Raw genomic sequence first — 27,582 nt, 5'->3', positions numbered from 1 at the left:
TCGAACGCTCGGCGTGTTCGCACAGGTGTAACAACGTGTGTGTGGTGAGTGGTTTGTGTGATGAAGCTAAGAGGACCTCTCTCTCTGTCTCTCGCTCCTGTTTCTCTGTGTTTTATCGGTTACGGGATTTTAAACGTTTTCATCTATTTTTTCGCTTCCAAAGCCAATGATTTACCTCTCGCACTATTTTGGTTGACAATTATTTGCATGAATTTGGAGAAGGAGGAGCATGATGATCTGGCGTGAACGTGTACGAAAGGTGTGTGTGTGTGTGTTTTAACAATTGATGCAATATATGCTCTACATTCTTCCGTGCTGAAGAAGCTGAAGACTGGGAGACTGATCATGATCATCATCACATTGCCATCAATTGTCTTCCTAATTCATTCGTTCATCTGTTGCTTTGATGTGTTTGCCTATATTCCTTTTTTCCCCCATTTCTGTACCACAACTTCTATCCCCACAAGGATCATACCATACTAGAAGGACTGAGGGGAGAGAGGGGATGTACATACATCGTTTTTTTTCTTCTCTCTCTCTCTCTCTCTCTCTCTCTCTCTCTCTCTCTCTCTTTCTCTCTATCTTTCTCTACACTTTCACTGCACTTTGCTTCTGTGCCATTGTGGTAATTTTCCGTTTAAGTAAAATTAAAAACATAAATAGTTCACCTTAGTTACATTCTATCGCTCGATTACTATGACTGCATGTTCGGTGAGTGTGTGTGTGTGTGAATGTTTTCTTCTCTTGTATTTTCTCACTTTATATGAATATGATTTACTTGGGGATCGTGTTTCGTTTTCAATTCTTATACTTTTTTTTCTTCTTCTCTATTTTCCACTGTTCCGAAAGAGATTTCGGTCCACCCATCTTTGTTCTGCGCACCGATTTGGAATGAAATAAAGCAGCGGCACTGAACGTCGTAGCTCGTACCAGGCTTTATGTAATTTTGTGTGTTGTTTCTGCTTCACCCTTTTATTTCTTATTAAAAGATCACCGTCACATTCGCCACTAAAAATGTGTAACCGTTTCCTTTGCCTGATTCCTCCCAACTGGGGACTGTATCAGTGGCGCGCGGCGTAAAGTGGTTTTCAATTTCAATTCTTCTTCTAGTTAAGAGCGTGTGAGAACACTTAATCCACCCAAAAATTAAATCTTTTGCATTTTCTTACCCTTCCTTCTTCCGTATTCGATGCGATCATCGTTATTTGGGGCAACAAATTCGGGGATTTTTGTGTGGAGCATTCGTGAAAGTGAACCATTTTACAACATTTTTGAACCCTTCTGGACGAGGGTCGGCAAGTCAGTGGGAGAGAGAGAGGGAGAATAGTTATTTTCGGTACAACAAGTATAGAATAGTTTGTTGATACATACATAAAAGGGAAGAAAATTAAAAATAGGTAATACGCCTTTAAGCATTACAAATTTACAAATTTAAATCCCTAGTCTAGTGATGGTGACGACGCCAAATGGTTGGATGGATACAGAGGGCTGAACAGAAAAGAATTGAAGCCAGAAGCGAATGATTGGCATCATATTCCCGATCAGGAAACGTTCGATAGAAGCAGGTTCAAAATACAAGGGACATAAAGATGGTTCCCTTTCATGTGTAGCGGGCGTGAACCGCGGTGAGCGGTGAAATGTGTTAACTTTCCGAATGGCACTGGTTGGTTGGGATCAAGCGGGTGTGTAACTATGCTGTCCGCTCGTACGCAGGTACTGGGATCGCATCCCAACGGGGAGGAGAAGGATGAGCCGGTGATGGCCATTGAACATTCCGTTGTCTGTCGAATTCAACTCGAACACTGAACGATAATCAATTGGGCGAATTGATTACCGCTCAGCAAGAATTCCCACGACAGAAACACCGAGCGACCACACACACACAGACAGATTCGCTCACCGTTCGGATGGGTGCGTACCGGTACAAATCTTCTTCTTTTGTGGAGCAGGATACAGTCTTCTATGTTTTATAAAGCCTATGCTTTATAAAGCCATATTCAAAGACGTATTCAAAGACATAGACTTAGGTTTTCGACTACCGGTACCAATAGCGAACAACAGCATAGCCATAGCCGCTTCCTGGCCAAAAAACAAAGAAAAACCATTTCGCTCACCGCGGCTGCGGCGTTTGTTTGCTGCTGCTGCTGCTGCTCGGTGTTTGCGCTTACGGCCAATTTGCATCTAGTGCCATCTTACTTCCAAACCAGGATGGCAATCGACCAAATTCGGCCCGACCACTCTACTACCACCACTAGTATCTGGGGCGGTATCTTCGCGCGTTGGGGAGTGTTTTCTAATGTTTCTTTTATTATTTTGTTTCCTTTTTTTCTTCTTCTTTTTCTTCTGTGTTGTTCACACACACATATTCACTACGCTCTGTGCTGCTTTGCTTCTCTGCTGTGTTCTCTCTGCTGTCTAAAAACTTTGGTCAAACCTACTTGGATGCTGCTTGAGAAAACGTTCACTTTTTGTTTAGTTTGTTTCTTTTCGCTTCTTTTCGTTTTCCTTCCTCCCATCTTATTGCACACCTTAGCAACACAGGAGCGAATTATGTGCTCTCCCGCTCTCATCCCATATTCTCACTGGTATCGCTAACTGGGTTTGTTTTTTTTTGTAATGTATGTATAGATAGTTTGGTTTGTTCTTTTCTTCTCTCTTTTTCTATTCATTGTTGCACAATCTTTTGATAAACATAGTTAATTTTGGTTTATCTCTTTTTTGCTTTGTTTTTACGTGATGTTTTTCCGCCGATTTTGTTGTTGCTCTTCTTCTTTCTTTTTCTTCTTCTTCTTTATCATCCACCCAGAAGATTGCAACTGTTGCCTTACTACATTATATTACTTTTGGTTTCCTTTTGTTTTTGTTCGAGATATATGTAAGTTTCCTTCGAAGAGCTGCAGCTTCGAATGCTCCGTACCGTCTACTACTGTTTGGATGCGTTCCTCTCTCTCTCTCCTGCCCCAGATCTCCACACACACATACACCCACACACACACATGCACTTTCCCGCACCTTATTGCACATATATGTACAGTGTGCATTCCGTTTTTGGCATGCCGTGTGAGACGTTGTAGCTTGTTAATGCTTTAATTTAATTATGCATTTTTAGTGAGGGGAGCTGGTTGCGTGCGTGTCGCATGTACTGCAGATGCACATGCACTTCGAATGTTCTAACTCACCCTTCCACACACACATACACCCGCACACGCACCCACACGCACTGGTTAATCATTCGAACCGTTTTTTTAATGCCATTGCACTTGTTGCACGTGCATTGGGCGCTCGATGCGCATACTTTTTTTGTTGTAATTTCTCTTCTGCACTTAAGATTTTCTGTTTTCTTCTTATGGAGCGCGCGGAATCAGTGGAATGATTTGCCTCCCTGCTAATGTGTGTGTGTATGTTTGCTTGTGATTGCACAGTTCACTTGCTTTTATACCCGGGTTTAGTGATTCGCGCCATCCTTCGCACGCAAACAAAAACACACACACACACGCGCGCGACGAAGAGAGAATGTCCTTCCAGACACTTTGCTTTTGTTTCGTGATTTCGCGTCCAAAGCAGCGTGTAAAATAATGTGTGAATCACATGGTTTGTTTCCTTTTTTTGTTATTTTTTCTTATGTTCGTTTTTCTTTTTTGTTTCGACGCAATTGCCTGTGCAATAGATGTGGATGTTGTAATATAGTTTACGTTGTTAAACAAAAATCAAAGATTGAAAATGGCACAAAGTATGTATGTAATGCAGATGAGGCGGTATTAGAAGTGTTTGTTTTTTTCTTCTTCTTCGTTTTCTTATACTTTCATAGAGCTAAAATGATGAAGGGAGAGAATGGTTAGAGATATGAGATAAACGCACTTTTTAATGCTTATTTTTGGGAAAAGCGACTTTTTTTACATCACACACGCACACACTCACACGCGTCGATCCTTGCAAGCTGAGGTGATGGCGGTTCCTAAAACAGGGCCACATGCTTGACAAGTATGAGTTGATGATAAAGCAAAACATGGGCGTATGGTCGTACAGGAAAGAAGCGTTAAGTGATGTATTTTAGTGCCATCATTCATGATGCCTTTTGGAAAGTGTTTCAGTTTTTTAATGTATCCATGTGCTCACAGGTGAGGATGTTTTCTAATTTGGTTTGGTTTTGTTGGCACATTCCTGCTTTCATGCGTAAGTCAGTGGAAGATGGAACATTAAAAAAAACGTTGCAGTATTGTTGCATTCAGTTTCACACAAGATACGTGTGCCTCACCGTCACACATTATTGCAGGAGAAATTTAGCTTTATGTTTCTAGCCAGAAAGTAGTTAACTAAAAGATCCATTTTCTAGCTACTTAAACGATTGTTTTGTTCTCGAATTACAGGGCTCGTTTTCCGGTGTTGCCAAGGGACGCATGGTCAGCCTATTACGTAGTGCCTCCATCATAGATGTGTATCACAATGTCACAAAGGGTCGTTGTTGTTATTGACATTTGACTTAGAACGGGACACCTAGTGTCGATTTTGGGAAACAACATAATACTACGAAAATTCCCAAGAAAATTCCACCAATCTGCCATATACACCAATGTATGTTTTTTTTTTTTTTAATAATTTTGGAAGAATATGTGCCATATACATTTTGGTTTCTAAAAATGTTCCTCTTTGAGAAATCGGCGCGTAAATTAGCCGCATTAGCATCACAAACTGGCGCTGGCGTGGAAACTTGTCCTCTATAACACCACGCGGGGAGTCTTCTTCAAACTGATTTTCATGTGAGCGGATTTGCTTTCGATTCCAATGCTGTGGTATTAAACTGTGGCAAATTAATGTCACCAAATAGTATGATACCGATATAGCCCTGCTGTTAAATGCCTAACCATTACCCTCACAGTGACGGGCAGATAATATTTCAATGTGATCGTTCATCCTGTACACATGATCGGGGAGCTTATCTCATCTCAGGTCGTGTTGTTTGCCGTATAGAAAGAAAAGAAAGAAAGAAAGAAGCGAACCAAAAACCAATTGAAGAATGATAACAATATCCGGAGTACACAAACACATTCGGGAGCAGTAAGGAGTAAAAGGGAAAAAAAATCTCGATCGCGTTTTGCTGCAGAAACCGCTTATATTTTTGCCGGCTTCTAAACTATATTTATTGGACCGAAGCCCATTTCAAGAACGCAGACGATGACTCACGGACACAGTAAGGGTGCGCACTGGTATCTGTTACACGCGTAAGTTAACTTAAAGGTTAGGTTAGGGTTGGTTGTACATTTACCACATACATTAGTTATGAGTTATATGTATTTTTATATATATATTTATATGTATAACGAGGCTGATGGTGACAAAACAACAGATACAAATAAGGTAACCATTCATAACGTTAGGGGAGGTTATGTGTCCGGGGGATTTTACTAATTTTCCCCCGTTCGCTGCCGCTGCCGTTTTGCAATTCCACAATTCTTTGCCTGCATTCTGTAGCAGCCGGTTATTATTCCGCCTTTAGAGCTGAAGGTAGGCTGAACATGGTCCAACGCTTAAACTAAACAAAATAATAAACGAATCAAAATCATAACGTAACGAGACATAAGCGGGGGGAGGGGGAGAAAAAAAACGTAACAAAACACATACTACCCCGCACGACCCGATTATTATACACGCATCTTCTGGATCTGATCGAACGATCAAGTGAGTGCAGCAGTTGGGAAATGTTCTAAAAAACGATATCATGCTTCGTTCGTTTGCGTTTCTCGATTTATCACATCAACTTGGGTGAAAATGGGAGGGATAAATCCCACACATAACACAGCTGCTGCTTGGTGTAGTTCCCGTGGGATTTCCTATTCTTTTTCTTTTTCTTTTGACACAGTTTCCTCTCTACCTCTTCCCTGATCGATCGTTTGTTTTCTTTTCTTCTTTCTTTTGTTTTTGGTTTAATTGGCCAGAAATTGGAACACATACACATATAATAATAGCAAACTCATTTCAAAGACTTCCTCGCACGCCCCCTCGATGGTAATAATCACATTTAACTAGCGGCTGTCAACTGTTTGACACTAAATCATGATATGAAAAGCGAATCTCGTGTGTGTATGGGTGTGGGTGTGTATTGTTTTCAAATCATTTACGGGAGGCGCAGGAATCGTGGCCCTGACGGGCGATCAACATAAATCAGCCCCTTACGCACTATTATGGCTGTCCGTGGTGATGAGCCTGGGCCTGCTGGTCTGAGTTAAGTGATTGCTTTCTTGTTTTATGTTTCTTTTAATTCACAGTCCGATGTATATTATTACCTTAATATTCATGCACGTAAAAATCTGCCCATTCCCGTGTCTGCCCATCTGCGCTTTGCACGTTCTCTCACTCAACGACACCTAAATGCAACAACTTAAGCAAATGGAGGGGTTGGGGGATGTACACTGTAGTGTAAAACAGAATTATTCGACCAATCCGTTCGAATGATTCTTGTTAACGTCGTTTTTCGTTTGATCATTGGAAATATTTCTACTATTTGACGGTGTGTGTATCTGGGGTTGTGGGGATTTTATTTGTTTGTATGTATGTATGTGATTATCTCACTTGCAACACAGAGATTGCATTAGCGTTTCTGGTTGGCGCGGCTTTCGGCAATTCGGATAAGTGGGCAATGGAAGTGCAAATAGCAAAACTATAAACAATAGTAATCAAAAATACAAGAACTATACGCGTTCTTCCTCTGCGTTAACGTGGAAGAGGACGACGCATCTGACTATGATTCGATTGGTAGTACCAGTAAACATATTAACGTATCTCTCTTTGTAACTCAGGGGAATAAATAGTGTTGTGAACCGGCAACATCTTATGAGTTTGAAGGCGCGATATCACAATCGCCTTCTAAACCCCACGAAAACACCCATAACATTATTTTTACAAAGTAAAATAATAATATAGTCTCTTCTAAATTTTAGCTTTTCTCCATTCTGTGCTGTAACAAACATTACTATGGATTGGTCGAAACTTTGTCGGTTTAGCAAGTTGGATTTCTTCGAATTGCTCCTTTTAAGGAAACTTGAAATAAAACAAAATCATACATTCGCCATTGTACGCGGGTACAGATAACAGGTTATCGAAATAGCTATTGGGTGATGTGAGAGCGAACTTTCATCCATCGATACGTGAGACGAACATACGTTTGAAAACGCAACTGTTTTGGTGCCGTAAACATGTGTCTTAAAAAAATACGCCTGTTCAAGCTCAGGAACTGTCAATAAATGACTACAATTTGTATGTGTGTGAGTGTGTAATAAGACAGTCAATCAACATATTTCTATATCGTCGGCACATCGATACATTGTCCTAGTTTGGCAAGGAGATGGCTTTAAGGAAGTATCTACGAGCGGTTCGTGCCGGAACTAAACTTGCTATGCGAAGAGTTACAATCAGTGTAGGAAGGTAAAGCTAAACAAACACAGTACACTAACAAGTAAGGATAATCACCATTGCTCTGCAAATTCATTCAGCTGCTGCTAAATGAACCCAGTTGCTGTACACATGTTGTTATGTTTATTATGTGATGGTATTCTTCTGTTCGTTGCATTCACGGACTGACTTACGGGTCTTGTTATTGCAACATAATGTGTGTGTATGTGTGTATGCAGTTTAGCAGATCTCGTAATAATATACACACCCAACAGTCGAGGTTGCGCCGTTTTACACAGAATAATTAAAATAAATGTTCCAGTATGGGAGTGTGTGCATGTGCGTGAATACACGATTGTTAGATTCTGATTGCAGTAACGGTGTTGTGGACTTCACTCCACTTTTGCACAAGCAGTAAAGCAAACATCGAAGCAACGATATATTGAATTTAATGCTCGTATATGTAAATAACCAGAGGCGAACGTAAATACCCCCTATTCGAAAATAGCACAGGCACAGTCTTGTTGACACGCATGGTCCGACATATCTGACGTTCAGCTTTTGAATCAATTAATAAAATGTAAGGTGACTACTGTTGCGCTCAACAAGACAATGGTGCCCTCACAGGTTGAACGATCATTGGCCACACGTTGTAGAGTGAAGCTCGCGAAACGATACTGCGACGCTGCAGCATCGTATCCGCGCGTTGCCGCTCGCCCGCTCTTGCTGCTCGCTATTGCATTGCGCTCTTGTTGCGGGTGTGCAAATGACGACGATGATGATGATGATGGCGACCGTAGTGTGGCGATAATGACGGACGACTAATGATGATGTAGCGCTCCGAGGAAGATGTTGCCCAGCTCACTTTGAACCACTACATTTACGGTCCACAGGGTGGTGCAGTGCGCTGTATGGGGCCACGGCCTTTTTTTTAGTTGGTTGCTGTGCCGACACTTCCGCGAATAGCGCGTGTAATTGTTGGTTTGTTGGTAACGATGATGATAGAGTTCCAGTAGAATGGCACCAAAGGCAAATATAATTATGAAGGGATACCACACCTTTGACGTAAACGAGATCATCGCCAGCGATCGTTCACCATTATGCTTCTGTTGTAGTCGATACCGAAACGCAGGTGCCAATGGCAAGCAAGCACTGTTGCCTCTCCGAGTTCAAACCAGATTGTACTCCTTTAGGTTGGACTGAAGTATCGTGTCCTTGACAGCGGCGAACACAAACCGTATATTTTCGGTGTCTGCAAACGACGCGAGAGGCGTACGGGTAGAAGTTAAAAAAATGAAACAATTATTAGCCATTTAAAGTCATGGAAAAGTGTGTGTGTGTGTTTGAAGGATGGCGGAGAAAGGGGGCGGGAAAGAACGAAATGAAAGTATAAAGCCAACTTAGGTTTAACAATCGAATCCTTTATTCGTAATGTGTGGTTTAAGAAACGTAGAGCAGCACCAGGAACTCGTTCAAAAGGTGGCGCGCGCGCGCACGTGAAGAAATATAAATATTAAGTTTGATTTGCTATAATTTACGCGGCTTGCTTTTTTTTATTTTCTTACTACTTTGAAAGCTTTATCTATCCCCTCCACAAGAAAGAAAGAGCGAAAACGAGAATACGAAATTTACTAACAACGGCTGTGTTTTTTTAATCAAACCTTTCGGGAAATGCGTCACTAAAAGGTATACTAATTTTGACGGGTGCTTTTCTCTAAGCCAAATTAAATTCTTTCAGAGCAGTTTGCATAATCGTATCCTTTACGGCGCAGAACACAAGCTTAATGTTTTCCGTATCTGTTTTGTGCACACGCGCAATATATGTTGACGATGGAAGAGAAGTAATTTATTTCAACCGATACCGTCGAAACAAAGCGAGAGGCAATCCAGTAACATGTTTGATTAAAATGTGTGAGCATTGAGAATATAAAAAAAGAAAAAAATAGAAATAATTCAGTAAATTATACGCTTAACTTGAGCAAATTTGCTTCTTCACTAAATAAAAACAAGCTATGACAATCACGCACACAAGAACCGGATCTAAACAGAATAGAAAGTCAACTCAAATCTAATTACAAAAGCAGCTGTTAAAAGTAAATATTGTTAGTACGGTGAGATGAGAGGGAGGGAAACGAGATACGTGTGAGAGGGAAACTTACCTGTCGCGCAAGTGAAATGTGAATAAATTATTTTCTCCGAATCGGGATTTAAGTCTACAAACATGCGAAGTATAAATTCTCTGGCAGCTATTGCATCTCTTTGTGGTCCTGTATGATCGTGAAAGATATGCGAAACAAATGAATGGACGTGACATTGGAAAGCAATAACTCTCGGCGGTATGTTTCTACCGGGAGCACAATCTTAAAAATACATCGTTTATATGCACACAGCTAAACTATTTGCATCGGAACTGATGATAGTTTATGAGCCACGAGCGACAACCACAAATAAATACCATACGACACAATCAACTTAAGGGCACCCGGTCAGGCCCACAGAGCGATACGGTTTCTAGCAGTATATATATATATATAAGGCTACCTTTAATCATACAATAAAAATAAAAAAAATCTTGACCTGTGGCGCAAGTAAAATGGGAGTAACACATTCGATCTGGATCAGGATTTTCGCGCAGGTAAACTTTCAAAATAAACTCGCGCGCTTTCACGTCATCGTGCTTCGGTCCTTCGGACGTGATTATTGGAGAGTTTCATAAAGAAATGTTATTAACACATGCAAACATGCGTGCAGGCGCACGCATCTATGCTTAACAGGCTAATAGCCAGTGCTCAACTTACCATCGTACTCGGGGAAGTAGTCTACCAAATGCGAATACATGATCTTCTCCTCGAGCAAATCCTTTTTGTTCAAGAACAGGATGACCGACGAATGTTGGAACCATGGATACGTAATAATGGTCTTAAATAAAGCTTTCGATTCTTCCATTCGGTTCTGTAGGAAGGAAGAAAGAACATGTTGTGAAACAGCTGTAACGCGTGAAGGATTATTTAACCTCTCGTGCGTACTTACCTCATTTTCGGATTCGAACAGAATCTGATCATACTCCGACAGTGCAACCAAGAATATGATTGATGTTACATTCTCGAAACAGTGGATCCATTTCCTTCTTTCAGATCTTTGTCCGCCGACGTCTACCATCCTGTTGGTGTTACCAAATAGAAATAATGTCAGCCACGATCATTGCAAAATACAAAGATGAAGTTAGCAATTTGTTTTTGATGTTAGGGCACATACGACACCGATGGTTAGCCACACATTTTTTTTTTTTGATCATGAAGAAGCGCATTCGATAATGTTATTCAATAATACACAAGCGCACAGAGAAACAATGATTATATAAAGCATGCTATTTCTTTACCAAAATAAACCAAATTGTACAAACATGAGACACCAAGTATGGCTGTGTGTATATAGATGGCGTATGAGAAATGACGGGGTTTATTTAGAAGCGTTTGCCCCCATTAAATGATCGTCGCTTAGATAATGACACCGATGATTCCAAAGCATTTTGTTAGCATGAGATGTTGTTTACCTATGTACATGATGATACCTGTGTTCATGATGAATCTTAGTTTAATCGCCCCGGAAATCCTACTTCATCCCACTCATACCATTTATAGCGTACCAACATACTGTGAAGAAGGATGACTCAACGAATCGAGGAACCCAAGCACCCTGGATCAAGCCTCGCAATGCACACCATACAGTAAGGCCCGGAAAAATCAGCATACAAACAAGAAATTACGTACGATCGCTGTCTAGCTTACAAATTTTGCTTAATTTTTTCACCATCTTCCCGCAAACAATACATCCTAGCGAAATGTATATTACACAGACGGTCGATTTTGCAGAAATCGAACACTTTTAAGGGCACATAGGAAACGAAGTAAAATTGTATTGTTCATACCTAAAGATGATGCTATCCAGATCGAATGGATACTCTAAAATGCCCGTTGTCGGTGCCCTAGCTCTTAGAATGTCTTGTTCAGTCGGGAGAAAATCTTCCGCTTCGATACGTGCCAAATCGCTCAAGTAGCTAGATAAAGAACGGGGCAATGGAATGAGAACCAACCGGTGGATTTTACTAGTTCGATTACAATCATTTAACTAGGAGGCAATATTTAGTTCTGTCTTTAGAATGTTTCTTAGAATTGTTCTCTTGCGCAGTAGTATAGTTACATGTATCCGTTGGATTAAACTATATGAGCGATTACGGATCTTCATATGCAAGCTATGCATGTCGTCGACACTGTTTCACTGCAGTCATTATTAATGTCCATTCAATAGAAACATGTTTAATGTACGTATTATCACTTTTCATCTGAATAGTCGCTGGACAAACTGAGCATATGTTAATTCATGCAGGGGCGGATTATGCAAAGCGAGAATGGTAAATTAAGTTCATTCAAGGACCGTGTTTATGCGTGTGTAACGAACAGAGTTCTATGTGAGTTACTGATGCACTCAATATGCATTCCAAATATGAACATGACAAACTCAACGAAGCATAACAGAAGAAATCAACTGTTAAATGGTCATAGAAAAAAGGGGTTAGAAAAATAAGGAATGTAATTATTTGAAGACAAACACAACCCAACCGTCCGCACGAATCTTCAGTGCGCATGCAAACGTAAGAAAAGACACACAACAAATGAAGAAAAAAACACATGAAACCACAGACAAGACAGAAGTAACAAGGAGAGACCAAAGCATTCCGACAATTCGAAAAGCTTTGCTGGTCCGTCAAACTCTACCTAAACCGAATTTCCTCCAGATCGAAGGGATACTCGATAATGCCGGTCGTGGGCACGCGCACTCTCAGAATGTCCTGCTCCGTTGGAAGATAGTTTGGTGCTGCGACACGATCGATCTCCATAAGGTAACTGGATGGTGAAAGGAGACGACAAATGAGGATCGGTTAATTCGGAAAGCAAACCTAGACGTGATATCCTGGTTCCCACATGTGTGTGTGTGTGTTTCATTATGGCACGTAAACAAAACGTTTCTGGAGGATAAAAGCAACTTTTTAAAAATAAATAATACATCGTTGAAATTGATCGTGCAAACCAATTGCAAAGTAGAGTCAAAATATCAGTAAACTACCGATAACTGGCTCAAAATATTAAAACGGAATATATTGTTGGAAATTTTCCAAAGAAGTAATATTAAAATTAACTGTTTTTTTAATGTCGAGAATTTCCCAAAATAAAATAACATAGAGTATTTTTAGAAGGGAATTATTAAAAAAAAACAGAACTAAAACTCCTTTAACGGGTAGCTCTAGCGTTATGAATAGAAACTACACATACTATTTGGCGGAATCTGTTAGCTGATACTCTCTCCTTCGGTCGTAACATTCCTGGATGCCCGCATCGGCCCATAAGTCTTTGATTGCTTGAACGTATGGCGGTTCGAATGTGGTCACTGTCTCGAAGTCTACGCTTCGTATTAGCTCGGCATGCTCCTACAATGAAACAGAATAGTACATAGATGGCCAGTGAGCGTTACTATTATTGCATCACAGGCTGGTAACAAATGTCACCGGATCTCCACGCGCGACGTGTCGCGGATGATCAAGCATTGACCGCTCAACCGGAGCCTGCGCGCGCGCTTTGTGTACACTTACGATATTTGCCGGATCACTGTACAATATCTTCAGCAGATCCATCGCTCGTATCATCGACTGCATCGCCATGAAGATGTTTTGGTATACTAGTTTGATGAAGCCCCGCTTGTCCTCGTCCGAGTAGCCACTGCCGTGAATAATACGCATCTGCTTGATGAATGTTGATTTACCCGATTCACCAGTACCTGGGGAAGGTGAAGAAAGAAAACAGCCATTAGAATCTGTGTGCATATTGAGTGTAGTACATTGGCGGCCCTCATCGGTGGGTAGTGTTTGAGCGAGCACTAACATTTACGTATGTATATGGTAGACGCAGAGACGATCGTGGCGATTTGAAGCACGTGGCATTGAGAACCTATCTCGCATCAAAAATCAAATCATAAATAACTAGTCATCATCATGTGCCATCTTATCAACCTCAAATGAAAAAAGAAAGGAATCCCGGCACGATCGCCGAGCAATGGGAGGAATAAGAAAACTTCTGTAAACATCAAGCGTCGTGGCACCGTACACCACCATGGGAATTATGTCGATCGTGCCCACCTACTTTTTGCAATAGTGTGTTCAAACAAATGGAGCGTTTAGCAACTTTAGGAAGTATATGAATGCAATTTGGTAAAAGGAATAATGACACAGTACATATAGATTATTAAATATTGTTTTTGTACACAAAATAATTCATTAATTTCGTCGTCATTTAAAAGTTGGAGGATATGATCTCCTCATGACCTAAAGCCGGATTCTCCATACTAAGGACCATTTGCGCTCACGTGGTCGCGGCATATTATGTGGCCGCCTATCACCATGTAAAGGTTGGAATACATTGTTTATTTTTTTGACCATTTTAATCAATTTTTATACTTTTTTAAGGCGGTAACGTCAAAATGGCCCTCAAGAATATCATTTGCGAACTAATGCGCCATGCTAAGTGAAGAGTTTAGAGACTCCTGATCTATATAGATATAGAGTGCTCGCCAATATTTTTAGGATTTGCGGACCACTTGGCTGTGAAAATACATTTGCCGCGGCCCAAATCGATTAAGGGCATACATTTTGAAGACTTTGTTCAAAGTTTTTGATCAAACATATGTTTTAATGTTATTCTAGACATTAACATAACGCCACGGGCCATAAGTGGTCCACAGACCGCAGGCTGGAGACCCCTGAACTACAGAACAACCGTGGCGATACTAAATTTATATACACATACATATTTATTGTATGAATGCTTTGTGAATATAATTTAAACTTATTAGTTGGACCTATTAGTGTTATTTTTAAATGTATTGGTTTTTGATTGTTCAAAGATATTTGCAACGCTGAGGTGGTCAAACTGAGAACTTCGACCAACGGTTTTCCAATGAACGATTGAGCCTAAGCGTTAAACTGATTTAATTAAAGCGCGAAAAAAAAGCAATGGCCACGATAACTTAGCGTGCACTAATAAACTTTAGCCTTGAAAATCAGCCAACAAACCTGAGAGTAGAGCTACTAAGTACAGAGTAGTGCAATGCTAAAATTTTCACCCCATGGCGGTAGACGACATTGACCGACACCGATTGTACACTGTCCTGAGTTGAAGTGTCACTTTTGACTATGTGCATCTTTGTAAACCTATATGCATCGAATAGCGCCACACGACCATACTCTCGCGCAGAAAAAAGGAGCGAAAGATGCGAATCAAGCACAAGAAACACGAGTTGGCGGACGGGCGGACGGCCATAGATACATTCAATAAGCGCGAGACGATGGTCAACGATGTTTCCCTATCGCAAACGTACGAAAGGGAACGATTAGCGTAATGTGCATTTAGCTAGCTGTACGCTAATGATTTGTTTACTCTCTTATTGTCGATGACCACCATCTTAAGGTTGCGGTTCTTCTCCTTTATCCCTTCCTCTTCTTACAGGTTCGTTGTGTTTGGCCGCCTCTGGTCACATTATTTTCTTCGCTTTCTCAACCACACTTGACAACTTTGTTCGCAATTGAGCGTTATTTCAGTTGTTTTTTGTCTGTCCTCTTCTCTTGCACATGTTAAAACTTTAATCGAGAGGTGCAAAACAAAAGGAAAATGTGTATCTCTAAAAAAGCCCTATATGAGGTGCAGTTGTGCGGAGCGTTGTGATCAAATCGTTCGATTCGCCCAAGCAGCAAAAAAACTCATTACGGTATTTGGAAGTATTGATGGCGTTACATGCACTCACATCTACATGCTCGAGCCCGCATACATACGGACAGGGGCTCATACATACACTATTCAACGTGTATGTCAGCTCGTCGTATGTCATATCATGATAGAGGAAATTGCCCATCAAAGAGTCATTCATGAAATCCCTCATTCACAGTATTGGCAGAGGCGATGCGCGGGTCTGAATGCGATTAGCTCATTATGGTTCCTCTCCGGATTGGCGCCTTTAAAGGTGGGTGTGGTATGGCACTGGAGCAGTAATTAGAAGCTGCCATTAGACCCCTTGCACAGGTTATTGTACAAAAAAAAACACATGTTTTTCTGTTCGCTTTCCTCTTTCCACCTTATGCAGGTCGACCACCTTGACTCTCTGGTAAAACGTTTCTGCTAAAACGGACAGTATCATTGACACTTTCATCAGAATTATGTATCGCCCATAATTAAATGCTGCAAGCATCTATTCATCTTCATCTCCCGCCACCCTCCTTCCGCAATGCTTGCGAACCGGTGAAAGCACAAGGAGTAAGAAGCGCGTGCTGGGTAGAAACTGGTACACACCATCACCGACACTGCCGCCTGCCTGTCCATCGCTTGGAGCGATCGAACTGCGCGGAGAAGAGAAAGAAAGCAGCGAGAGAAATTTTTGGAAGAACCGTTCGAATCAATGACAGTAGGGATCCTCCACACAAGAACGAACCCAACGAAAATTGCAATGTATGTATGTATGTATGTGCTGTCCGCTGCAGGCATGCGCATTGCTGACCAGTGAGCGATTGGCACCCCGGTCACCCGCGCCCAACACCCTGGCATTACAAACGTCCCACCACCTTCACATTCGTTTGCTATCCATTTTCCTCATCCGATGTGTGACCTGTGTGAGTGTGTGTGTGCATCTCATTTAGTACGCTGTTTTTTCCCTCCCATGCATGCGCCTCACATACATATCTTTGGGCCCCAAAATGAATGAACGGAAGTGAAAAGAGACTCGCGGCGGTAACAAACTCTCTCACACACTCGTTTTTCTCCTGCTCACATCTTTTGGAATTGGAAGAGGAAAGGTAGGCCAATGAAGGTGATATTTTAAAAGAAACTATCGTTTCATGTGTGTCAAGCAAAACATTTAAGACAACTTCATGCCAAACCACGCAAGAAAGGATACGCATTTCATCGTATTTGCAGTAAGACCGATAAAGGCATCATAACATGTCTTGATAATACACACGGCTGGGGTTTTCTCCATAGTGAGATGCCAGATAGCAAATTGGCCTACGTTCGGTGAGCCAGGGTCTTTCGTGTCTCACGACTGCTCTCGCTTGCGTTACAAGAACGCGCGCCACCACCACCGCCGGAGAGAGTTGAATATTATTTTAGCAATGAATTTACACTACACTTGTGGTGCAAAGCTGGAGTTGTTCATTGTTCCGGGAGAACAAGGATCCTTCCCAGCTGCAGTGCTTCGAGAATGGAGACGCCTGGTCGCTTATCTTGTTAATACTGCGGTCGTGTGAATTGTTTCGCACCAAAATTCATAATAATCTGAACCATTTTGTTTTTGGCGATTAGTTAACTTACCCAGCAGCAGCAGCTTCAGCTCCCGCCTTGCATCGCGCTTGTCTCGTCGCAGCTGCCGCTCAATCTCCTGATTGATGCGCTTTTGCTCTTTGGCTTCCTCAGACAGGCAGCACTCCATGCTGGCGGCGAGATTGGCTCACGCTTCCGGCGGCGGCGGTGGCGTCGGCTTCCGTTATCCTTCGTTTCGTTCTTGGGCGGCGGAACGGCAGGGACCGACAACGACCCAGTTGTCGACAGGCGGGAGAGGATGCGATCGTGAAACACTTGCCACGCGTCCGACGATTCAGACGATTAAATATGCTCCAACCGGGAACGATCACTACTGCAACAAACACACGCACGCACTCACACACACACACAACTGGGTGACCGCTATGCTCGTTCTCACACTGGGAAGAATTGGCTCCGGTTTGTTGCTCCTACTTGCCTATTGCTACTTTCGGTTCCGCTGTCGTGGCCGCGAGTACCGTGTGAGCACGTGCTATACCGACATGTGCCCCCTTGTGTACGGCCTCCTTCTTCTTGCACCCCCAGAACAACCTCTTTGCTTTTACTGTCGTGGCGGTAACGGTGGCGCGGCGGTTATGCGCGGCCGTATATATTATTGCACTAATTCAATTATCACAAAATTCCACCACTACATCAACACGCGCGGCGACAATGGTTGATCCGTTGTCTTCTTGCCCCTCCCTGTGCGTGCGGGAAGGGTAGTGGGAGGGAAGGAGCTCGAAGGAACGATGTATATGTTGCTGGAGAAGGGGCGACGGCCTGTGGTGCGAGTGATTTTTCGTCGAGAAAATACCGAGATTCTCAAAACCTCGGATCACACACCACCGTACTTAGAGGCACTCCGACACACAATCAAACGTGCACACACACACAGCAGATACACATACACACGCACACCTCTACACACATACACAAACACACAGGCGCGAGAGTGCTCGGTATTTCACTTCCGCCGGTCGACGTAGGGCACGGCCAGCGTGCAATCAAGGGCGAAGTTCGACGAAATCAGCACTACGCTATCTCGCTCGCTCTCTCTATCCTTCCGTGCAGCACAGTTACCCGGGGTGGCGACGGCGGCGCCCTGTCTCGCTTGTAGATGTATCTCCGCTGGGTTTGTGGTGGCCTGTACTACCACTCTCCACCTCTACCGTCCTGGCTGGCGTCTGCGGTAGGTTCCTGTTGCCTTACTTTGTGTGTGTGTGTGGGTAATGTCACTGTGCTACCGCAGCAAGTGAACGGAAGTGCACCGGTGAAGACGTATCATCAAACGCGCGGGCTCCACGCAACAACGGAAACCATAACCAACGAAAACTAGATTGAAGAGAGGGAAAGAAATAAAATAATGAGAAGAAACATATTAGTGATGATTGAAGGGAGCAAATATGATGATGATGATGGTGGTATGACGGAAAACTGACAGATGATGAGCTACACTCAGCGCACGCACAAATCAACGCCTGTCTGGTGGCTGTTGGCTTAAGCCAGAGGATGATGAGCAGAACGGACGGCAAGAAACAAATAAGAGGTGGCGGTGGCGTGCGTGATCGATCGTGGCATCGTCTAAAAACTGCCAATCCCACCAACTGGAGCAGGAAAAGCAAACAGAAACTAACAAGATTTGGACCGGCACTCCAAGGCACAGTAACTGAGCAAGTAAACCAGGGACGATTGACTGGTACAGTCTGCGGTCTGCACTAACACTGCGCAAATGGATGAGTTCTCCTAACCAACAACACACACACACACACACACACACACACGCACGCAACAAAGATGCACCAAAGATGGCGTCTAAAGTAGTGTATCCTATCTATTCCGAAGCGTTTAGTTGATAGGACCCACCACTACTCGCCCACCACTACTCGCCCACCACTAGTAGCAAAGTAGGCTTTGATCACTAGCAGTATGGCTGAAGTCATAAACGGGAATTATGATCGCGGTTATTCCTTCAGAAATGAATCGCTCCAATTGAATCTTTGCTAGTGGAAACCCACTCACTTCCCAGTAAAAGAAAACACAACCGAAGATTTGGGGATCTTCGTTTTGAACTCTGCCGCAGTCCTAAAAATTTTACGATAATCTCACAATTCAAGAAAATTACACACTTTCCAAAACACGCAAGCTTCCTTGTGAATTGTTCCACAAGGTTGAATTACTAATAAGCGAACTTTTTTTTTGATTTTGCTACAAAGATCGCTGTGATCGCCACAAACTGATCGCTCGCACCAAACACACCTTAGGAGAAGAACCGCTTGGAACACACTGAACGCTCCCTAACACTGGAGAACCCCAAACGACTCTGAGAAGAACACAGTCCGGCGGTGACACCAAGCAGGTACGTACTGGAAGTTGTCGCGATTTGCGATGCTCTTTTATAGGCTCCGGCTCCGGCTACAAATTAAAATGCATCGATTATTGGTTCCACGGGGTTCGCGACAGCCACACCGAGCTGTCCTTCCCTTGTGGGGTGTCTCTGCCGAACAGGACCACGGACACTGTGGTTCAGCTTTCCCCCTCGCATGCATGGACACCACGTTATTGCACACATAACCACGCTCCCCAAGGAGCCTGCTGGGGCAGGAGTGGTGCTAGTGGGGAGGGTGTAGTGCCGGTGGTCCGATACGTCGAATCGCATCGCGCAAAGGAAGGTCAACATTGCGCGAATACACACTCGCACAAGCGTTCGTGGGTCTTCCCTTCTGGGTCTTCCCTTCTGGGCCTTCCCGGGCAGGAACCATTTTTCCATTCTGGCCGATTTTCTTTTCGTGAGCGTAATATACACGTGAGCCACGGTTTTCACTTTTTCGCCGTCGTTGTCAGCCAGCGGGTTTGCCTTGCGAATAAGCGAGAAGCTAAGAAGCCACAGCCGGGTGGCGCGCCACATCACTCTCCAGCTCCACCCTCATCCGTGCTTCGCTGCAACGTCCAGCCTTACAGATTTAATTTAATTATACACACACTACACACTTCCTGTGGTTGGCGGTGGTCACTCCCATAGCGTTTGGCACGCTTGCACGTGACCGATGCCCGGCCTTCTCCTGCTGTCCTTTTTTTCTCTATCAAAATCCTTCGAAAGTGGATTAAGGCACCGGCGTTGTACCAACTGGAAAGTGGACAATTTGACACCGAAAATACTTGAAAAGCGATGCTTCTTCGCGCAGAGCGATCGGTTTAGGTGAGACTTCTTGTTTACAGAGCTTACGCGTTTCGGTATTGATTCAAACGCAGCGGTACCGCATCTTACGCAACCACACCATGACCGTGGTTCGAGATTGCTCGGGATAATTAGTTACGCCGGGCGGAAAGTCAACTGGACGACAGTGACCTTCCCCTTTCCTCGTGGTTATATCTTGCAACTCCCGCGGGATCGCAGGAACGCAAATCCATTAAAGGTCTATCCATCTTAATGCCTCCTTGATCGAATAGATCTGACATAATATAGGTACGGCTACATAATTTATTACTCAATAAGTATCCTATCCATATCCCTTTTGTTTCACGCGGGCAAAATATGTTCGCAACGAACGAACCGTTTGTTGTATCATTAGCAACATATTACAGGCAAGAGCGGTTAGGTGATGATAGGAGCAAATCAGGCTGTCAAAATCGATATTTTAAACAATCATTTGATTATCTATGGATCGATGACTACAGAACAGGTATAGAGACATTCAAGCTAGATTTAGAAATAACAATTAATTACCAGTCGTTCCATGAAGCCTTAAGATACATGTACTGCCGCTGCATGAAACTCTTTATTTATTTATTTATTTATTTATTACTTTATTTATGCGAAAAAATACCTAGTAATGAAATTATACCGATTACAAGCATGCTAACAACCGTCTTAAACAATTGTCTTTACAAACGAAAATTATTCAATGTCAGCTGATTAGGAACATCAATATCATTTGACAGCTAAGATACATCCGAGAGATCGATTCAGGTAAAATCGACTTTGTGGACCAAATAATATCACGAGGGTATTATTGCGCAATGTCATTTAGTAGTAAGAATTCGAAAGTAGATATTCGGTCAAATTTACGCAATAAGCTCTTTTGAAATCCCGGCCAAATTGATAAGGCTAGTTAGAATGTCTATTGCCAACTTCACTTGCCTGCTGAAAGTGGATGGAAAACTCTCAGAGCATGTTGTTGCCACCAAAGGTCTGCCCCAGGGGACCGGGTGTGTAACTTATTCAACAAGGCACTAAAAAGGGCCATCCGGGACTCGAGGGTGGAGACTACGGGAACCATCTTCTATAAGAAAACCCAGATCCTGGCCTACTAGCAATTCCAGACTTACTTAGGGGTGGCGTACGGACAGGTGAACGCAGTTTTGAAGTCACCTATCTAGGATCAAAGACACCTATCAAAGCCGGTCTGGTGGTACAGTCGTTAACTCGTACGACTTAACAACATGTCCATCATGGATTCAAGCCCCGAATTGACCATGCCCCCATGCGTGTAGAACTGACTACTATCCTGCTACGAGTAAATAAGTCACTGAAAGCCAAGCCCCATTAGTGGTACAGGTAGGCCTTGATCGACAACGGTTGTTTTGTTCCAAAGAAGAAGAAGGATCAAAGACATCACCGACAACAGCATGGAAGCTGAGTTTGCGCGCCAACCTGTCATTCCATAGCTTGAGAAAGCTGGTTTTCCAAAAAGTTTTCTGGTAAGTACTGTAAGGAACTGTACAACGAAGCCTCAGTAGATAGGTGAAAATATACAGAGTCTGTAACATTTTAAATGTGGTAACACAGTATTTGTCTATAAAAAAACCTAGATCTGTTCTCAAAAAAATATCCTCCTACATAAAGAGGAGGAAAACCCACTTACACTCAATAGTTCCATTACTGAGATTGTTACAGGTACTGGTATTAGGTAGATTAAAAAGGGAGCAGTTTCAGCCAGCATGGGTTTAAGACAGGAATTAAGCCAGGATCTGTTGCAGACCGAGTACGGAGTACGGGTTCGGGATTAGTTCCACGACAGATATGCTTTCGGTATCAGCTCCCGAACTAGTATGGGTTCGGGATCAGTTCCAACCCTGATATGGATGCAATAAAACAACTGGCATGGGTTGGGGGTAAATTTCAAGGTTGGTACTGATTGAATGCAGTTTGAGGAACGGTATGTGATCAGAATCAGCCAGGATACGTATGGGATCATGATCAATTCCAGGACCGACATGGGTTCAGGATCATTTTCATAACCGGAATAAGGCTAGGATCAGTTCCAGTGCCAGTGTAATGTCATAACCAATTCTAATACTTGTATTGGTTCGGAATCAGTTTCTGTATCTGTATGGGTTCTGTAAAAAAATTATGATAGATATGGGTTTGGGATTAGTCGCAGAATCGATAGGGGTTCTGAGTCAGTGTTGAGTAATGTGTCCCTTGGATTTAAGAGGCGCTTGTAGATTGCGTTGTTAAACTTATTTAAAAGTTGTTTAATCTTTGTGCGCATCCTAAAGCTATTAAATACCTCCAAAATTATTTTGTGTAGCCCAGTATCCGAATTAACAAATAAATACAAAAAAGCTATTATTCAAAGTGGTTGTTGCCTTGGCTGATTTAGAACTACAGTGAACCCTCTCTTATTTGACACCTCTCCAATTTGAAAAACCTCTCTTATTTGAACATTTTGCACAGTCCCTTGATTTCCAGTACATTTTTGTTCCTCTAATTTGGAAAACCTCTGAAATCTGTGTCCCTCTTATTTGTGTATGGTGTTGCCATGGTTATTGAATGATGTATGCTCAAATTGGCAATCGTATGCACAGTTTCCTATAGCAACAGTTAAGGCTGCATACTAAATGTTCTGTCTCTTTCTTGTTTGTATGGACCTTTCATTCACTTTTAACCTCTCTAATTTGAAAACCCCTCTTATTCGACAGTCCCATCGCCTCTCAAATAAGAGAGGGTTCACTGTATATGAAGGGTTTTATACGATTAACACAATTGTTGTTTTACATGTAGCAATATTCCAATATTCCCTTACAATACAAAAAACGAGTAAATATGTAATCTTAAGAGTAAAATTGAAGAAGTAAATCGTAATGTATCTTAATTTGGTTTGTCGTTATGGATACCATTGAGTAATTGTCATTTTATAGGAGCTGTTTAATCAACCCCCAGATGATCAGGCACCGGAACATCGACGTTCTACTGGAGAAATGATTCATTTATGGTTTTTCACTAGCTTGTAAAATCCATTTTAACAAGAATCTTTGTTATCCAGTGCATAGCCTGGAGGAGCTGGATTCAGGATTGATTACCTTGCAGAATTCCTACGTTTGCTATTGAAAATGTTTATTCTTTCCTGCATTGCATACTAATCTCCACCCCTCAAAAAAGATAAATAATCCCGGTAATTGGCGTATCTATACTAGCTTATGATGATGATGTCCTACCCTTTCCCCTGCAAAGGGTCGAGATCGACGAAATAATATTAAAAATATTTTAAGGATTTTATTTAAATTTTTGTAACGATTTTAAGGAAAAGCTGTTAGGGTAAACTTTAATGTATAATCAATAATCTTGTGTTTATAGATCAATCATGTACACCGGCAGCCAGCACTAGGTTTACGGAGACCAATTACGTCAATTTAAAGTAAACGAAACTTTGAATTAAAATACGAAAAATACCTTCGATTTAAACTCGATGTTTGCTTATCGCGAATTTATAATGAGATTATGTGAGTTTGTGGTATAATTACAGTGGAACCCCTCGTACGAGTTTATCGCGAGCAAATTTAAATGCTCAACAACCATCGAAAACAAAATTTCGCATAACGAGTAAAATAATTGAGTATTTCTTTGGTTTTGATTATCGCTCAGGCAAATAAGAGCTTTTAACTAATCAATCGATTAATATAAAACTATTGACAGGAGGAAAAATTTCCTAATAATTGTTCTGCCAGTGGAGCACAAGTGTGTGGTATATGTCAACGAGTGTTTCTAGTGCGTTTATTTTCTGGTCGCATCATCTATTCGCACATGAAGACAAGAGCTTCTCCTGCTAATTGCTGCCACTTGGGTGACGATTTCCATATGTATTCTACAAGATGTGTGCACAGTGTGCCGTGACTCAGTTGTAGATATGATGCCAATGAATTAATCGAAATCTTTAAAGCCTGATTTGTGCTAATAAATATTAACCACACAATTTTATATAATAATGATAAAACTGGCTTATTATTTAAAAAAAAGTCTGGTTGTTCCGCAGATAGATATTTTCTTCCAAACATTATTAGACACAAACCAAAATATATCGTTCTAAAAAAAGGAAAATATTAAAAAAGACAAAAACAATCGACCACTTCTTTTACAATAACGACAACGATAGTTAACTACACATATCTTCCCGATACTAATAATAATAAGATTGTTCGTATATGCTTTTTTTAAACTCGATATGAGGGGTTCCACTGTACTGTTTTCTTAAGTTTCATACATTTTAAAATACACATGTGGTATTCTTATCTCTACGAAACCCGTCAAAAATTTACGTGTTGATTGGTTGCAATTAGTAAGTTTAGTTAATTTGTAGCATTTTTCTTGCAAATGTGAAGTAAAATAGCACTCTTCACCATCCATTATCATAAAAGAATCCCATAAAGGTGGCCTCAAACGGAATTGTTAACCAACTTATTCCTCGTGTTCTTCGAGACTCAAACTGGAATCGAGCAAAATGTGGCATCGAAAGGATATCGGCTCATCGACTGTGTTGTTAAAAGAATAGCGACTATCACAATTAACTGGCAATATGCAGAAAAGTTTTAATAGAAACCATGACTAATTAAACAACATATGGGTCATGTATTTAGTGCCCTGGAGCCTGCCATTGGTGCCAGAGACCCTGGGGCCAGCGGTTGGCACTAGTGGAACTGGCCATATGCATGTCGCAGTTGTGTCCAGATAAGTGGTGCGCCAGATCCCTTTGTTGGTTCTTGGCGGGCTACGTAAAGGATGCTAGGGAATACCATTGTATTCGATGAACCCGTTTTTTCTTGATGAAAGTATGTTGGTCATCTTGGGTGTGTGTATGACTCGGACAGTTCCTCTGAGAGTTTTCCGATGCCACCACTTGCTCGTACAAAATATTTCAATACACTATCAGAGTAATATTATCGTAAAGATACTTCCGTCCTTCTCAAACCTATGTTGGAGAAAGAGGTGGGACTTATCATCATCATCATCATCATCATCATCATCATCATCATCATGTATTTAGACATGAAGATTAATAAAAAAAAACATGATTTTAAATAATCTAAATTCTTATCCACCCTTTAATTTGATTAGTGGCTCAAAAGATATGTACATGAAACACCTCGTAAACCTAGTGTAAATGACTAATACCGGAATGTAACTGTCTCATATACTTTTTGGTGTTGATTAGTGCTCTTATTTGAATTTACCCCTTTTGTGGTAAAAAAAAGACCACAGGACTTAAAAAAGAGCAACTTCGCTTATAGTGGTGTTGCATGATTGAGGATAGATTACAACCTACATGTCATGGTATTTTTCTCTAAATTAGTTACCACGATACATCAACTATAGCCGAAGCAATTTAATTTCCATTTTTAAATCTTCAGTCGATCGTCAAACGTGATCGAGGAAAAATAATTCGAACCCAAAAACGGAACACACACAAGCACACACACACAAACAACCTGGGGCGCACGAACGTTCCAGCCGATAGCCGTATTTTCCCCATGCACACAAGACCCCGCAAGCACGCAACGTGGAAAGAAGGGAAATGGGGGGAGTTTCCACCGCAAAAGCAAACACACATTTGGCAACGAAAGGGAGCGACGGCCTATTTGCCCCGATGCGAGGATCTCCACGGATCACGCCAGGAAGGCGGAAGAAGGAGTAGACTGTCCACGGGGGTCTGCGGTCTGGGCAGGGTGTAGTGCACACTGGGGTGAATCTGAGACGCGCTCCAATTCGTTCTCAGTTCACTGTCACTAGCTACGGTCCAGCCACTCTCTCTTGCTCTCATTGAAAATATCCAGAGACTATCGTCGAGTACAGCGACTGGGACTGGCTGCGGCTCGGTATGCGCGTTTTACATCATTGATTTATTTTATCGGGCGAGGCAGATTTTCATCTCATTCATGTTCTCCCGTGCCTGGCAGGCCCAGCGCGTGCTCTCTTTCTCATGCTTGCTTGCTTGCTTGCTTGATGTGGGCTCCCTTCTTGCACACAGTACCATTTTTATGGGTTTTCTACACCGTGCCGACCAATCACACTTATTGTCCTCAATCCTTTCGCAATTACCCTTGGTGGAAGAACATTGGAATGGGCCTTTCGATTCAAACTCTTGTTCGAAACGATGCAGCAAAACCTTTGAATTCTCGCTCGGACCATTTCCCCCAACAGCAATCAATGTTCCGGTGTTGTCATCTTATCTCACTCTACGCACACACCTCACAACATCCATTCTCACGGTACTGTGAATCTCATGCTCACTCTGCGCCGTGACTCATTCGGACACAATGCTCGCTGCATCTCGGTCGGCCAGCTAGAAAACGAAAACAAGCACAAAATGTGGCTTCAAAATGAATTCGCTCAAAAACCAAAGGTGGTCACGGCGGTCTCGGCCATTTGCTTGCGGCAACGCGTCTTCGGGTCGATTTTCAGTGTCTCATGAAAAAAAAACCCTTATTTTCTCACGCTCATCTCATCTCACTTCCAAAACCAAGATCCGAGGAAATGACAAGCTGATCCCATCGACCTCTACTACTACTACAACTGACTGCATCATCCTCTCCATGACTTTTGCACATCAAAGAACGGACACACATACACACTCACGCATACAGGCACATGCACACACACGCACACATCGACCCGCTCCCACTCGGAACCACTCGCAATGGATTGAGAAAAGACTGCATTTTCTTACATTTTGCTTCCGCTGATAGCTTGACTGCACTTGTTTCGAGCTTTTAATTTGACACCATCATCATCATCCGAGCCAGCGCAGCCTGTAAGACGATTCCTGCTCGCTGGCTACTCCCTTTGCTGCACCCTCCACGGCGACGTTCACGTTCACTTTTGCACAATTTTCATCTCACTTGCGTCGCGCAACTGAGAATCATCCTCGCCCCACGACACCGAAACTGGAGTCGGTCGAGCACAGTGCGGATTTTGCCACCCCGCCCTTGTATGTATTTTCGCGTAGTTTTTCTTCGCACCACCGACAGGGCGCCGTTGCACTTTTTCTTTTCCCCCTGCGAGCAGGCGCAACCACACTGCCCCACACTGTCCCACACTCCCTGATGGTGCGGAGACGGGACGAGCAGCAGTCGCTGGATGTACCGTGGTTCGACCGTGGCCGTGCGTGCGTGACTGCCTGCCGGACACACAGACGGGTACAGACGGGTGGCGAAAGCTGGTACCAGGAGCACGCATTCACGTACACCACGGCAAGAGGCGCTGCTATCGACACACACGGGAATACGCGCACGGTTCCTCAATCGGCCATTAAGATGACGCGGTCGTCGTCTCTCTAGCTGGGCCTCGGCGGATCGGCGGATATGTTTTCTGCACAGCTTCGGGGCGTGAAGGCTCCGCAAACAACACGCACACGCGAACGCAACTGCTTCCCGGACTGCACGACCGGATGCACTTTTCCGGCTCGATTTCGTTTGCGAAGGCAGGCCAAAATCGCCACCGTTTTCTTTTACCGTGAAAAGAAAAGACTTTTTCTTGGCTGCTTTTTCTGCGCTCTTCCACTAGTGATGTGCGCTGTGAGCAGAACTG

General features: G+C 42.7%; 1 protein-coding gene across 8 annotated transcripts; it reads right to left on the bottom strand.

Moving 5' to 3' along the window:
- Window positions 1-533: 533 nt before the first annotated feature.
- On the bottom strand, window positions 534-27,581 carry LOC121593908 (guanine nucleotide-binding protein G(q) subunit alpha). Of its 8 annotated transcripts, XM_041916676.1 has the most exons (10): window positions 19,038-19,154; window positions 16,794-18,113; window positions 13,034-13,218; window positions 12,717-12,871; window positions 12,162-12,290; window positions 11,315-11,443; window positions 10,417-10,546; window positions 10,185-10,338; window positions 9,546-9,653; window positions 8,787-9,183 (listed from the first exon to the last, which is right to left on the bottom strand). In XM_041916676.1, exons 2-10 carry the CDS (start codon window positions 16,909-16,911, stop codon window positions 9,101-9,103), a joined length of 1,191 nt encoding a protein of 396 aa, XP_041772610.1. In that variant the 5' UTR covers window positions 16,912-18,113; window positions 19,038-19,154; the 3' UTR covers window positions 8,787-9,100. The 8 variants fall into 8 exon arrangements, with proteins under 8 accessions (XP_041772606.1, XP_041772605.1, XP_041772610.1 ...); XM_041916672.1 differs by lacking the exons at window positions 8,787-9,183; window positions 11,315-11,443 and adding an exon at window positions 534-8,638 and having other exon boundaries at window positions 19,038-19,153; XM_041916671.1 differs by lacking the exons at window positions 8,787-9,183; window positions 12,162-12,290 and adding an exon at window positions 534-8,638 and having other exon boundaries at window positions 19,038-19,153.
- Window position 27,582: the final 1 nt, after the last annotated feature.

This window comes from Anopheles merus, chromosome 2L, assembly GCF_017562075.2.
Source record: "Anopheles merus strain MAF chromosome 2L, AmerM5.1, whole genome shotgun sequence".
In the NCBI taxonomy this organism is placed as follows: domain Eukaryota; kingdom Metazoa; phylum Arthropoda; class Insecta; order Diptera; family Culicidae; genus Anopheles; species Anopheles merus.
Note: the sequence above shows the minus strand (reverse complement) of the source record. Positions and strands in the feature narration are given on the sequence as shown.

Bases quoted from the DNA above. Each gene is read 5' to 3' on its own strand.
- LOC121593908 (XM_041916676.1), bottom strand. From the start codon at position 16,911: ATGGAGTGCTGCCTGTCTGAGGAAGCCAAAGAGCAAAAGCGCATCAAT. The intron at 12,872-13,033 runs GTAAGTGTACAC...GTTTCATTGTAG, and splicing joins ACAGTGATCCGGCAAATATC to GAGCATGCCGAGCTAATACG. The intron at 10,547-11,314 runs GTATGAACAATA...TAACACCAACAG, and splicing joins CTGGATAGCATCATCTTTAG to GATGGTAGACGTCGGCGGAC.